Source organism: Podarcis cretensis (genome assembly GCF_951804945.1).
Source record: "Podarcis cretensis genome assembly, chromosome: 12".
In the NCBI taxonomy this organism is placed as follows: Eukaryota; Metazoa; Chordata; class Lepidosauria; order Squamata; family Lacertidae; genus Podarcis; species Podarcis cretensis.
Window position 1 is genome coordinate 7,769,136 of NC_137181.1, and position 12,870 is coordinate 7,782,005.

At 46.2% G+C, this 12,870-nt stretch overlaps 1 protein-coding gene across 8 annotated transcripts in view; it reads right to left on the reverse strand.

The window, feature by feature from the left end:
- The window catches only part of ADCYAP1R1 (ADCYAP receptor type I), a 140,090-nt gene that overhangs the window by 19,054 nt on the left and 108,166 nt on the right, over positions 1–12,870 (reverse strand). For 3 of the 8 annotated variants that reach the window (XM_079946900.1, XM_079946902.1, XM_079946901.1), the window contains exons 14-15: positions 10,243–10,284; positions 579–662 (exon numbers count right to left, since the gene is read on the reverse strand). The exons of 2 other annotated variants lie outside the window; for them this stretch is intronic. In XM_079946900.1, coding sequence (XP_079803026.1) covers positions 579–662; positions 10,243–10,284 — 126 coding nt within the window. The remainder of the gene's footprint in view (positions 1–578; positions 663–10,242; positions 10,285–12,870) is intronic. 3 more of the 8 variants (XM_079946903.1, XM_079946904.1, XM_079946905.1) reach the window with 2 other exon arrangements.

Here is a 12,870-nt window from a genome sequence, read left to right on the forward strand (position 1 = left end):
ACTGGCGTGCTTTCAGACTGCTAGGTTGGCAGGAACTGGGACAGAGCAACGGGAGCTCACTCTGTCGCAGGGATTCGAACCGCCGACCTTCTGATCTGCAAGCCCAAGAGGCTCAGTGGTTTAGACCACAGCGCCACCCGCGTCCCACAAGCATCATTGCCATCATGACTAGTAGCCATTTATAGCCTTCTCCTCCATGAATTTCTCTAATTCTTTTACAAAGCCATCTAGATGGTTGGCCCTCACTGCCTCCTGTCGGAGTGAGTTCCATAGTTTAACTACGTACTGTGTAAATGAATACTTTTTTTTTGTCTGCCTGAATCTACAGCCTGCATATTTTGGGTTGTTGTTGTTGTTGTTTTGCCCCAACGGAACAGCACCATTCAGACATGGACGTTCCTCTCATTGGGACGCTATCAGCAAAAAGCACACAGAAAGTAACAGACAAAGCCAGCATGCAGCGGACGAGAAACACAGACGCTACCCTCAGCGGCGGCTACAGCTATGACCACGTCTTAGCAAACATGCATCAAAAACACACACACAGAGATATTGCCACAGGATCGCGTACAACTTACAAGGTAATGGTGGACAGTTCTGACATCCTGCAAGCGTGTTGATTAGCCCTGCTGGATTTACAGTAGCATTTCTGAACGCAGCTGCTGAATGTGACAAGATCAGCAAACAAAGAAAATAAATAATAAAAAAGGAAAATAGATTTCTCTCTCTTTTTTTCTTTTCAGCTTATCACAACAAGGCCAAGAGGCATGTCAAACCCCAGAACACATTTTGGATAGGTTAAGATGTCAAAAAAAGGAAGAAGCGTCATGGCAGGCACATGGAAATGGAAGGTTTTGGGGTTTTTTTTTGCAAGGATACTGGATTGATGCAGGAGGACAGACAGGAGAAGAGGCTTTTTTTTTGCATTCAGCCACAGAACCAGCAGAAGCTTGCAAAGAAGGATATGGTGCATCCATTCAATAAATGATGGCGAATTAACTGCACAAAACACATCTTAGATGCAGCTTGTGATTTTGATGGGTTCTGCTACAAAGCTAGCAAAAGGAGTCCCCTTGCAAATTGAGAATATACTATAAGGAGATCTGCTCAGCTGTTTAGATTTTCAGAATATTCACGTGGCAGATTCAAATGACAGAGGCGCAGAGGAACAATGAGCACAAATGTTTAAAATACTTGTGGCAGAAAATCTGTTTGAGGTTTCACCCAAGGGAGCCATTTTAGATTTTGTCGGACGTTCTCATCACGATTTAAAGGCCTGCTGTTGATTATGTGGAACTAAGAAAATACATTAGATGAAAGAGATCCTTTGGAAGTCCGAGGATGGTTCCACAGAAGAGGCACAAACACATCAGCTGCTAACGATTTGATTGCTATTTTTTTCTGTCATTCTCAGTGCAGAAGTGCCAAGCCTTTTTTAAACCAAACTCATCAACAGAGATAATAACTTTAGCAACGTTAAAGCCATCTAAATTGGTCGCAATTTCTGCCTCCTGTGGTAGGCGGTTCCACAGTCTGTGTGCTTCATGAACAAGTCCTTTCTTTAATTTGTCCCGAGTCTTCCAACATTTCAGCTTCATTAGATTTCCATGAGTGTTAGGATAGAGGGCAAATCCTCCCACCCGATATAATATTTCCATACCATGTCCTTGAAACTTTGAAATCTTTCAGACTGTTAGATCTTCAAAAGGTCAAAACCCCTCTTTTGTCCAGTGCAGTCCCAGGACTGTCGAAGATGTTGCGCAACCCTGGTGTGTGTGTGTGTGGGTGGGTGGGTGTGTGTGTGTATTCAGTGAGTCATAATGTTAAATACATACAGTACGTTTGGTTTATACAGTGGTACCTTGGTTCTCAAATGCCTTGCTACTCAAACGCCTTGGTTCCCAAACACTGAAAACCCGGAAGTAAGTATTCCGGTTTTTGAATGTTTTTTTGGAAGCCAAACATCCGACACGGCTGTCAGCTAATGTTTCTGGGGCTCCTGCACCAATCAGAAGCCATGCCTTGGTTTCCAAACATTTCGGAAGTCAAACGGACTTCTGGAATGGTTTAAGTTTGAGAACCAAGGTACCACTGTATTTGGCACTTTTGTTTTTGCTATTTATTTTGTGTGAGTATTTTTTCTTTTTAGGCTTTTTTGGTTAATTTGTTTTTGTGACTGTGTGGAACCCAGTTCAGCTGATTGATTGTGTGACTGCAGAAATGGATAAAAGCCCCCCATCCAAACAATGACTATCATCAGTGCAAGTAAGAAAAAAAAAATTAAATATTTATCATCTACAATACTGTCTTATTTATTTTATAGTACAGTACATTGTTTATTGCTTTCATTCTATGGATCAATGGTCTCGTTAGATAGCAAAATTCATGTTAAGTTGCTGTTTTAGGGGTGGTTTTTAAAAGTCTGGAACGGATTAATCCATTTTGCATTACTTTCTATGGGAAAGCGTGCCTTGGTTTTGGAACGCTTTGGTTTTGGAACGGACTTCCGGAACGGATTAAGTTTGAGAACCAAGGTACTACTGTACATTATTTGTTGCATGTTTTCTTCATTGGGTTGGCTAACTAGGGCAAACTATGGATGGGAGGTCCGCTGCCCAGATTAGATTGAACCTGTCTACTCTTGGAGAATGGAGTTCACACACACAGCCATTGATAATGTATTATTCTTGGTATTTCTCTACATTTCTGCAACATACTCCCGTTACACCTGTGGGGGTCTGCGATATGCGACCACCAGAGAGATGCTCTCAGAGGTTCATTTTGCATGTTTCTGTATCCCACAATGGAACCTGGAAATGGAATGCGGGTTCTAGTTCTGAACACCTGAGACTACAAGTCTAAGCCCACTGTCCTGGAGCAAACAACACTGGCCTCCTTCTTTGAAGGCAGGTAAAGAATTGCACAACAGGGACTTTTGCTTTCACATTCCTCCTTTGTAATAATGGGGGGCAGGGAGGGGAGAAATGGGTTTCTAGCTGTCACTGTCAGCGGCAAAGTTGAGAGCAATTGCTGCCACTGTTGCAATTTCTGTGGAAGCAACAGGTGAAGATTGGGAAGCAGATACTTTATCTTTCCCTTTTGCATAAAGCTACATCGGATAGGGACGCAGGTGGCGCTGTGGGTTAAAGCCTCAGCGCCTAGGGCTTGCCGATCGAAAGGTCGGCGGTTCGAATCCCTGCGGCGGGGTGCGCTCCCGCTGCTCGGTCCCAGCGCCTGCCAACCTAGCAGTTCGAAAGCACCTCCGGGTGCAAGTAGATAAATAGGGACCGCTTACCAGAGGGAAGGTAAACGGCGTTTCCGTGTGCGGCTCTGGCTCTGGCTCTGGCTCTGGCTCTGGCCAGAGCAGCGATGTCACGCTGGCCACGTGACCCGGAAGTGTCTCCAGACAGCGCTGGCCCCTGGCCTCTTAAGTGAGATGGGCGCACAACCCCAGAGTCTGTCAAGACTGGCCCGTACGGGCAGGGGTACCTTTACCTTTTACCTTTTTACATCAGATAAATCAACGGGGAATTCGCAGGTCATTTTAATAGATTAAAAAAGCCCTGGTGGATATAAGCATCACATTTCAACAGATTTTCCCCCAAATGAATGTTGGCAAAGGATTCTGTTCCTAAGTGTTTGTTCTTCCAGATCTCAAAATCACCCAATCCTCTGTTTCTCTGAATCCAAGCATATACCGTATTTTTCGCCCTATAGGACACACTTTTTCCCCTCCAAAAATGAAGGGGAAATGTGTGTGTGTCCTATGGGGCGAATGCAGGCTTTCGCTGAAGCCTGGAGAGCGAGAGGGGTCGGTGCGCACAGACCCCTCTCGCTCTCCAGGCTTCGCGGACCTCTCCGCAAGCAGCAGAGCACTCCCGCTGCTTGTGGAGAGGTGCCTGCATGCCGAAACCTGTGCGCGCTGAGTTCAGCGCGTCCAGGCTTCGCGGACCTCTCCGCAAGCAGCGGGAGCCAGCCCTGGGCTCCCACGGCTTGCAGAAAGCTGCCTGTTTGGGGACTGGGGTCAGGGGAAGCTCGGGCCTCCCCCGCCCCAGCCCCGCGCCTGGGGGGAAAATAATTTCCCCCCCTTTATTTCCCCCCCAAAAAACTAGGTGCGCCTTATGGGACGGTGCGTCCTCTAGGGCGAAAAATATGGTAAATATGGAAGAGCAACGCTAAACCTGAACCACAACCAAACAGTGACATGAGAACATCAGGCTTGGGAAGATCACAGGCTGTGATGGAGGTATTGGGTCTCACATCTGGAACTGGAGGTCTAGGGCCTGTGGAGGTAGAGGCTGTAGTCTTAGCTATGGTTGCTAAAAGCTATTAGGAGGTCTACCCTCTAGATCAGGGATGGGAACATCTGGCCTTCCAGATTTTGCTGGATTCCAGCTCCCATCAACATGAGTGGCAGTGGTCAGGGATAAAGGAGATGGAGTCCAGCAACTGGAGTACTGTGTCCAGTTCTGGGCACCACAGTTCAAGAAGGACACTGACAAACTGGAACGTGTCCAGAGGAGGGCAACCAAAATGGTCAAAGGCCTGGAAACGATGCCTTATGAGGAACGGCTAAGGGAGCTGGGCATGTTTAGCCTGGAGAAGAGGAGGTTAAGGGGTGATAGGATAGCCATGTTCAAATATATAAAAGGATGTCACATAGAGGAGGGAGAAAGGTTGTTTTCTGCTGCTCCAGAGAAGCGGACACAGAGCAATGGATCCAAACTACAAGAAAGAAGATTCCACCTAAACATTAGGAAGAACTTCCTGACAGTAAGAGCTGTTTGACAGTGGAATTTGCTGCCCAGGAGTGTGGTGGAGTCTCCTTCTTTGGAGGTCTTTAAGCAGAGGCTTGACAACCATATGTCAGGAGTGCTCTGATGGTGTTTCCTGCTTGGCAGGGGGTTGGACTCGATGGCCCTTGTGGTCTCTTCCAACTCTATGATTCTATTCTATGATTCTAACATCTGGAGGGCTGGAGGTTCCCCAGCTCTGCTCTACATAAGGGATGACTACCTTGTAAGCCCACAACCTGGCCCTCCTAAGCAATTCTATTTGGTTCCTTGTAGCTCTACCAAGTGTTTATGAAGGTATGGCAAACATTTGCACACAATCGCACTCATAAACAGGGCTGGATTAAACCTGCTGAAGCCCTAGCTTGGGGTGGGGAACCTCTGGCTTGTGGGCCAATCTTGGCTGAATGGGACACTGGTATAAATTGGCCCATGGGGTCATTTCCCCACCACCACTTTGGGACTGACAAAATAGGAATTCCATTTTGTACATACAGTCATACCTCAGGTTACAGAAACTTCAGGTTGCATTTTTTCGGGTTACGGACAGCCGAAACCCGGAAGTACCGGAACGGGTTACTTCCAGGTTTTGGTGGTCACACATGTGCAGAAGCGCTAAATCGCTGTAACCTTACTTCTCGCAGGGAGGTAACCACCAGAAGGCCCACGGAGGTGGACCTCAGTGTCTGGGCTGAACAATGGGGGTGGAGATGCTCCTTCAGGTCTACTGTGCCGAGGCCGTTTAGGGCTTTAAAGGTCAACAACGACACTTTGAATTGTGCTCGGAAACATACTAGGAGCCAATGTAGGCCTTTCAGGACTGGTGTTATATGGTCTCGGTGGCCACTCCCAGTCCCCAGTCTGGTTGTCACATTCTGGATTAGTTGTAGTTTCTGGGTCACCTTCAAAGGTAGCCCCATGCAGTAGTCCAAGCGGGAGATAACCAGAGCATGCACCACTTTTAAGGCTTGCTGGGTTCTGGGTGATGGTGGGTCTGGAATGCTTTCTAATGACAATACATCAGCCAGCTCCTCCTCTTCCTCTCCCATTATTTCCCAACTTTCCCCTCGTCTTCTCTGTGACCTCCCTCCCTTGTGACCTCCCTCAAACCCCTGTTGTAATTCTGAACTGTCTTTTTCTCCTTCTCTGGAAGGGTCAGGTTGGGGAGGTGGTCTCCATCATTTCTCCTCTGCCCAGTCTCTGACAGGAACCCTTATGGTCCCAAGTATAAACGGAGGACTTGCGAAGATGTGTGAGTGATTTTGGCAGGTTGGCAGCCTCACACGCCTGTCAAGTTTGGCCCAAAAGGCGAATCCTGATAAGCTTCTGGCCCATGCAGCCAAAAGGGTTCTTTATCCCTGCCCTAAACATTGTCACGTTTAAGAGGCATTACAGGACAAAAAGAAGAAGTGCAGTATTCTTACAGAAAAAATACAGAACAGAAAATAGAAATAATAGAAATAATAGTTGTTTATGTATCAATAAGTACCGTATTTTTTGCTCTATAAGACTCACTTTTCCCCTCCTAAAAAGTAAGGGGAAATGTGTGTGCGTCTTATGGAGTGAATGCAGGCTGCGCAGCTATCCCAGAAGCCAGAACAGCAAGAGGGATTGCTGCTTTCACTGCATAGCGATCCCCCTTGCTGTTCTGGCTTCTGAGATTCAGAATATTTTTTTTTCTTGTTTTCCTCCTCCAAAAACTTTGTGCGTCTTGTGGTCTGGTGCGTCTTATAGAGTGAAAAATACGGTAGGTCATGGAGCAACTGAAAAGTAACAATTCATAGAATCATAGGCTTCTAAAGTTGGAATGGGCCCCAACAGTCATGAAGTCTGTTATGTACTATGCTTGGATCCTAGAACAATAGGCTGGTAGGATCCTAAAATGCAAAAACCTGATTGGCTTGCAGGAGCAGCCCAATCAGACCCTAGGAGGAAGTTAATCAGCCTATTGGGCCGGTAGGATGCTAGGATGCAACAACTGATTGGCCTGCAGCAGCAGCCCAATCAGGCTCCAGGAGGGAAACATAATCAACCAATCAGACGGTACTCATTGTGTAAATAATGTATACAAAAGCCTGAGGTTCGGGGGGGGGGGGGATTCAATCACTGTTCCTATGAGCTGAAATAAAGAGCATGAAATTACTACTCGACCCTGAGTATATTTCAAAGTCCCTGCAATGCATTCAACTAAAGCATAGGTCTTGAAATAAGCCTAGCTGCGTACAAAATACCTTTCAATGAAAATGCCTTCTGACTTCTTATTAAGCATTCCTGAAAATGTTTTGATGTACAGCAACAGACAAACAGCTCTGTGGTTTAGCAATTTCTAAACGGAAGGGGCAAGGCAACCGTGTACCCCGTGCGCTTTCTGCCCCTAACATAAAACGTAAAACACTTTCTTTCATGATTTTTTAAAGGGATCATATTTGTTTGTTCTTGAGAGGCCTCTCATAAGCTGAGGCTCCATGTTGTAGCTTAAATTTGGTGCTACTCAGGAGGAAAAGAAAATGCACTCAATTCCCTCAGGAGATATTCCACTCGATGTTTGTTGGAGTGTATTTAAATATTATCCTCGCACAGCAAGTCAGTTCCAAACACAAACTCAAGGACCCCTCTCTATCCTCTGCCCAGACAAACCTGAGAAACTATCAGAATTGAAGGGCATATTCCAGCCAGGCAAAAGCACTCAGGGATGTGAAACAGGGCCAGTGTGTGTGTGTGTGTGTGTGTGTGGCTGGGAAGATGAAGACCAGCCAGAGAAAGCAGCCTAGAAAGATACACCCATTTCTCAGGTTCCTCACCCTGGTTTGGGCTTTAAATCCAAATTTAGATTTGGGCCCAGAGTAAGGTTGTCATACGTCTGGGAATTCCCAGACATGTCTTCTTTTGAGGGTCCCAGTGCCGGGTTTACGTACAGTATAAGCTAAACAGGCTATAGCCTAAGGGCCCCACTCTCGTGGGAACCCCAAAAAAAATTAAAAGGAAAAAAAACTGGATGTACATTTCCAAAATATAAGATAAAAAACTAATAAAATAAAACCTACATACAGCAACAATGTTTTGTGTTGTGTAGGCTCCTATGATGTAAGTAATGGGCCCCTCCTGCTAACCTGCTCCCTAAAATACCATTGCTTTGCTCATTTCTATATCAATTACACATTTTGTTATGTGCAAATGGCTTTAGATACCTATGAGGTCCATAAATTACCGTATAGCATATATTCAACACACAAAAAAAACCAGTGACAATTTGTTGTTGACAAAGGACAACTGGACATATAAAGGGACCCATTGCCTTCAGTAGCTTAAAGGTAAAGGTAAAGGTACCCCTGCCCGTACGGGCCAGTCTTGACAGACTCTGGGGTTGTGCGCCCATCTCACTTAAGAGGCCAGGGGCCAGCGCTGTCTGGAGACACTTCCGGGTCACGTGGCCAGCGTGACATCGCTGCTCTGGCGAGCCAGAGCCACACACGGAAACGCCGTTTACCTTCCCGCTGGTAAGTGGTCCCTATTTATCTACTTGCACCCGGGGGTGCTTTCGAACTGCTAGGTTGGCAGGCGCTGGGACCGAGCAGCGGGAGCGCACCCCGCCGCAGGGATTCGAACCGCCAACCTTTCGATCGGCAAGCCCTAGGCGCTGAGGCTTTAACCCACAGCGCCACCTGCGTCCCATCTTCAGTAGCTTAGGGCCTCATCAAACCTAAATCCTGCCCTGAGGGGCCATCTTCTGATGGGGAGGATTTTACATTATAAAGCAAATGTCCTTGATTTTGGATTTTTTAAAAAAAAGAAAGTGTGTTGCCAGCTCTGGTTCTGGCGCAGGCTCCTCAAACTCAGGTGTGGGTGGCTTGGGCTTGACAGCAGTGGAGGGGGGCTATCAGGCAATCACCCTCAAAAAAGCTCGACAACTTTTTGTGTCCAGATGTCCACCTCTTGAAATATGGCAACTCTAGCCCAGAGGTGCACTGGCAATCAGTGCAACTGCAGCAACAAAGGTATTGCATTGTTTAACAGCCTGGCCTCTATTGAGATCCATTGAGCTTCTGAATTGTCTTCAAACAACACATCCAGAGCTTTTAGCTCCTGCAATGGCCCGATCTGCCCTTTGTGGAACAGCCATATACAGTGGTACCTCAGGTTACATACGCTTCAGGTTACAGACTCCACTAACACAGAAATAGTCCTTCAGGTTAGGAACTTTGCTTCAGGATAAGAACAGAAATCGTGCTCCGGTGGCGCGGCAGCAGCAGCAGGAGGCCCCATTAGCTAAAGTGGTGCTTCAGGTTAAGAACAGTTCCAGGTTAAGTATGGACCTCCGAAAAAAAAGTAAGTACTTAACCTGAGGTACCACTGAATAAGCAAAGTTTGGCGAATTGGGAACCTACTAGTAAAGGTAAAGGTAAAGGTACCCCTGCCTGTACGGGCCAGTCTTGACAGACTCTGGGGTTGTGCGCCCATCTCACTTAAGAGGCCAGGGGCCAGCGCTGTCCGGAGACACTTCCGGGTCACGTGGCCAGCGTGACATCGCTGCTCTGGCGAGCCAGAGCCGCACACGGAAACGCCGTTTACCTTCCCGCTGGTAAGCGGTCCCTATTTATCTACTTGCACCCGGAGGTGCTTTCGAACTGCTAGGTTGGCAGGCGCTGGGACCGAGCAGCGGGAGCGTACCCCGCCGCAGGGATTCGAACCGCCGACCTTTCGATCGGCAAGCCCTAGGCGCTGAGGCTTTAACCCACAGCGCCACCTGCGTCCTACTAGGCACTCCAAAAACAGGGACATGACATGGTTCAAAAAATAGCTGGAATATCAAAGCTTCATCTTCAAAGTGGGCTGTTTTTAATTGCCTATGTTTTGGGGCTATTGGCCACGGGTAGAACGGATCCTCTCCATGCAGAAGGTTTTGGGTTCAGCCTCCAGCATCTCCAGTTAAAAAGTAGTAGGTGATGGAAAAGACCTTTCTCTGGCTGAGCACCTGGAGGGCCGCTGCCAGTCAGAGTTGACCAAACTTGGGTAGTAGCCTGATCTGGTGTAAGGCAGCTTTCTATACTCTTAAGAGAAGTGTGTGCACAGCTGGATCCTTGCTTGGCTATTTTCTTCAAGGCAGTTGTAGATGCTGAAGAGACAAGCCTCTTTTGAAACCGAACGATGGCTTGTCTTTTCAGCAGCGAAGAAAAGCAAAGGACCCTTTGTGTGCACTTCTGGGCTCTTTGGACACACGTCTCTTTGCCTGCTCTACAGGTCTCTGTCCTTTCCCATGGTTTTGCAAAAGCAGAATAAATTATGCAAGGTAGACACTTGTGAAATGACTTTATCTGCATAATTTATACACATTTTGCCTTTTAAAAAAGAAGTGTTTCTCCACACACCCACACCCAGAAAACTTTAGAACATTGGGATCCTTTAATCTAAGTCTTATTCATTTTCCCCCTAGAGGTAAAATTATACCTACCGATGGGATATGCCATGTTTCTCCTCTCTTTCCACCATGAAGCTAGTTGGAGGAATGATGTACACCTGCGTTAGCTAAATATATATGCATGCTTTCAACATGCATGATGACAAAAGGTGCTATTAAGGTGACAAAGTAAAGGAAGAAAAGGAGGGTGCAGGCCAGAATAAAACCAAGATGATAGTCAGGGACGTTGGCTTACTGCACAGCTGTCAAAATAATGACAGGTGGCGACGAGATTTTGTGCATTGAACCAAATCTAATTATAGTGATAATAAATGGACAGGTGGCCAACATGGTGCTCTCCACTTGGTCTTGGACTCCACCTCCCATCATCCCATGGTTAGGGATGATGATGGGAGTTGTAGTCCAACAATTCCTGGAAGGCACTTAACATGGTGCAACCCCAGGACTCTAAGACAAAGGGCAGATCTGCCTCCTGGTGCCATAGACAGAAGACTGGAGCCTATCGGCTGGAGACTTTTGAATAAGGTTTGAAGCTGGATATGAGCAAGACCCAAATCGTTCCACTTGGGTGAGGTACTATGTGGCCATGGGCGCATCTGTAAACAGTGAAACATTGTCATTCTGGCTGCACGTGGTACTGACTGCATGGAATTCTGCCCACATGGAAGCAGTGACCATCAAATGCCACATCTGAATCAGACCTGCTGACTGGCTACAAAAATCAGGTGGTTTTTTTTACATCCTACCATACTGGATTTCAGGCTAAAGATGTGTAGGACTTATGTGGGGTATTCTGAAGGGCTGTAAGGCTGCTATTTGAAAGTGCCCTCTGCCTGAGTCCAAGTCTGGTTTAAAGAGAAGGAAGCAGGAAATGAAGTCTTGAGATTGCTCATATATGTCACTTAGGGTCTTCTCCACTAAGGTGAGATGTGCTGCAATTCCTATTTAAATGATAGTCATTATTTCCAAATTTGCACCTATGCATATGGATTAGGTAAAGGTAAAGGTAAAGGGACCCCTGTCTGTTAGGTCCAGCCACGGACAACTCTGGAGTTGCGGCGCTCATCTCGCTTTATTGGCCGAGGGAGCCGGCGTACAGCTTCCGGGTCATGTGGCCAGCATGACTAAGCTGCTTCTGGCGAACCAGAGCAGCGCACGGAAATGCCGTTTACCTTCCTGCCAGAGCGGTACCTATTTATCTACTTGCACTTTGACGTGCTTTCAAACTGCTAGGTTGGCAGGAGCAGGGACCGAGCAACGGGAGCTCACCCCATCGCGGGGATTCGAACTGCCGACCTTCCGATCAGCAAGTCCTAGGCTCTGTGGTTTACACCACAGTGCCACCTGCGTCCATGCATATGGATTAGCATATACAAATCTGGTGATGTCATAAACTCTCTTCTTTCTTTCTAGTAATGTGTAAGTAGGTGCCCTACATGAAAGTGGTGAGAGGTTTTTGTTCAGCCTGATTTGCAGCTTCTGCAGCTGATAAACAGAGTTGCTCTGATGCAGCAACCTTCCATTTGCAAATCCCTCTCTGGACTGAGAACTGAATGTGTAGTTGTTGTTGTTCTTATTATTTTTAATTATATTTATTAATCACTCTTTTTTAAAAAAAAGAAAAGACCTCAAAGCGACTTACGGAATCAGAAGTTGACATATACCATGATACCCTGAATTTTTATACACCTGATCATATAGATGCACATCATCCCATTGGTGAGCAAGAAATATATTTAGGTAACAAAATGAACGTACCACATGATAAAGCCCAATAGCAGTGCATTGTGCAACACTATTGCTACATACGATTGGAGCTGGTGTGTATCAATAAATGGAGATGAAATGAAAATTTTCACTTAAAAAATGCAAACATTTCATAATTCTTTAAAAAAAAAAAGTCGTATGAAGTTTTTGAAGGCTGCTTTTGGAAAATTAAGTCTTAAGATTGGCAGGCAATTGTGCTAAGGATCGATCGTTTCCATTGTTTTTAATACCTCTAAATACAACAGCATTTATGATGTGGAAATGTTGTCCAAACAGTCCATGCCATTGAGTCAAATATTGCCAAGATGAATTATAAGTTACAAGAATGCACGCAACCATCTTCAGCAAGTCCCAGTTTCAGGTCCAGTTTCAGTGCATCAAACTAACAAGCCAAGGTCTGCCTGGCTTAAACTTCAAGCTTTTGCCTTGTGCTAACTGAACCGCTGGGTGGGCTTGATTTGCAGTAAGCGAAAGTCCCCTTTTTGCATTCATGGGTTGGCAAGCAAATAAACATCCACGTGGGCAATGCACAAGCGAAAAAAGGCTGGATGGAAAAACAATGGACTGCTGTTACTTCTCTTTATTATGCTTTGACTTGCAAACGACAGTATCTTAACATCCCCTGCTATTTAACCTGATGGACAGATTGGTCACGTACACTAGACATTTGCAGCACATGGCTTCCCCCCAAACAATCCTGGGAAATGTAGTTTCCTAAGAGTGCAGGGAACTGCACCTCTCTAAGTGGGTAAACTACAGTTCCCAGGATTCGCCAGGGGGGAATTGCGTGCTTTAAATGTATGGTGGGTACAATTCCTGCTCACCTGCTGCTAATACCAACAGTTGTGGATGGGCCAGAGTTCATATCTTAGCCCCAGAATATTTGCATTAGTA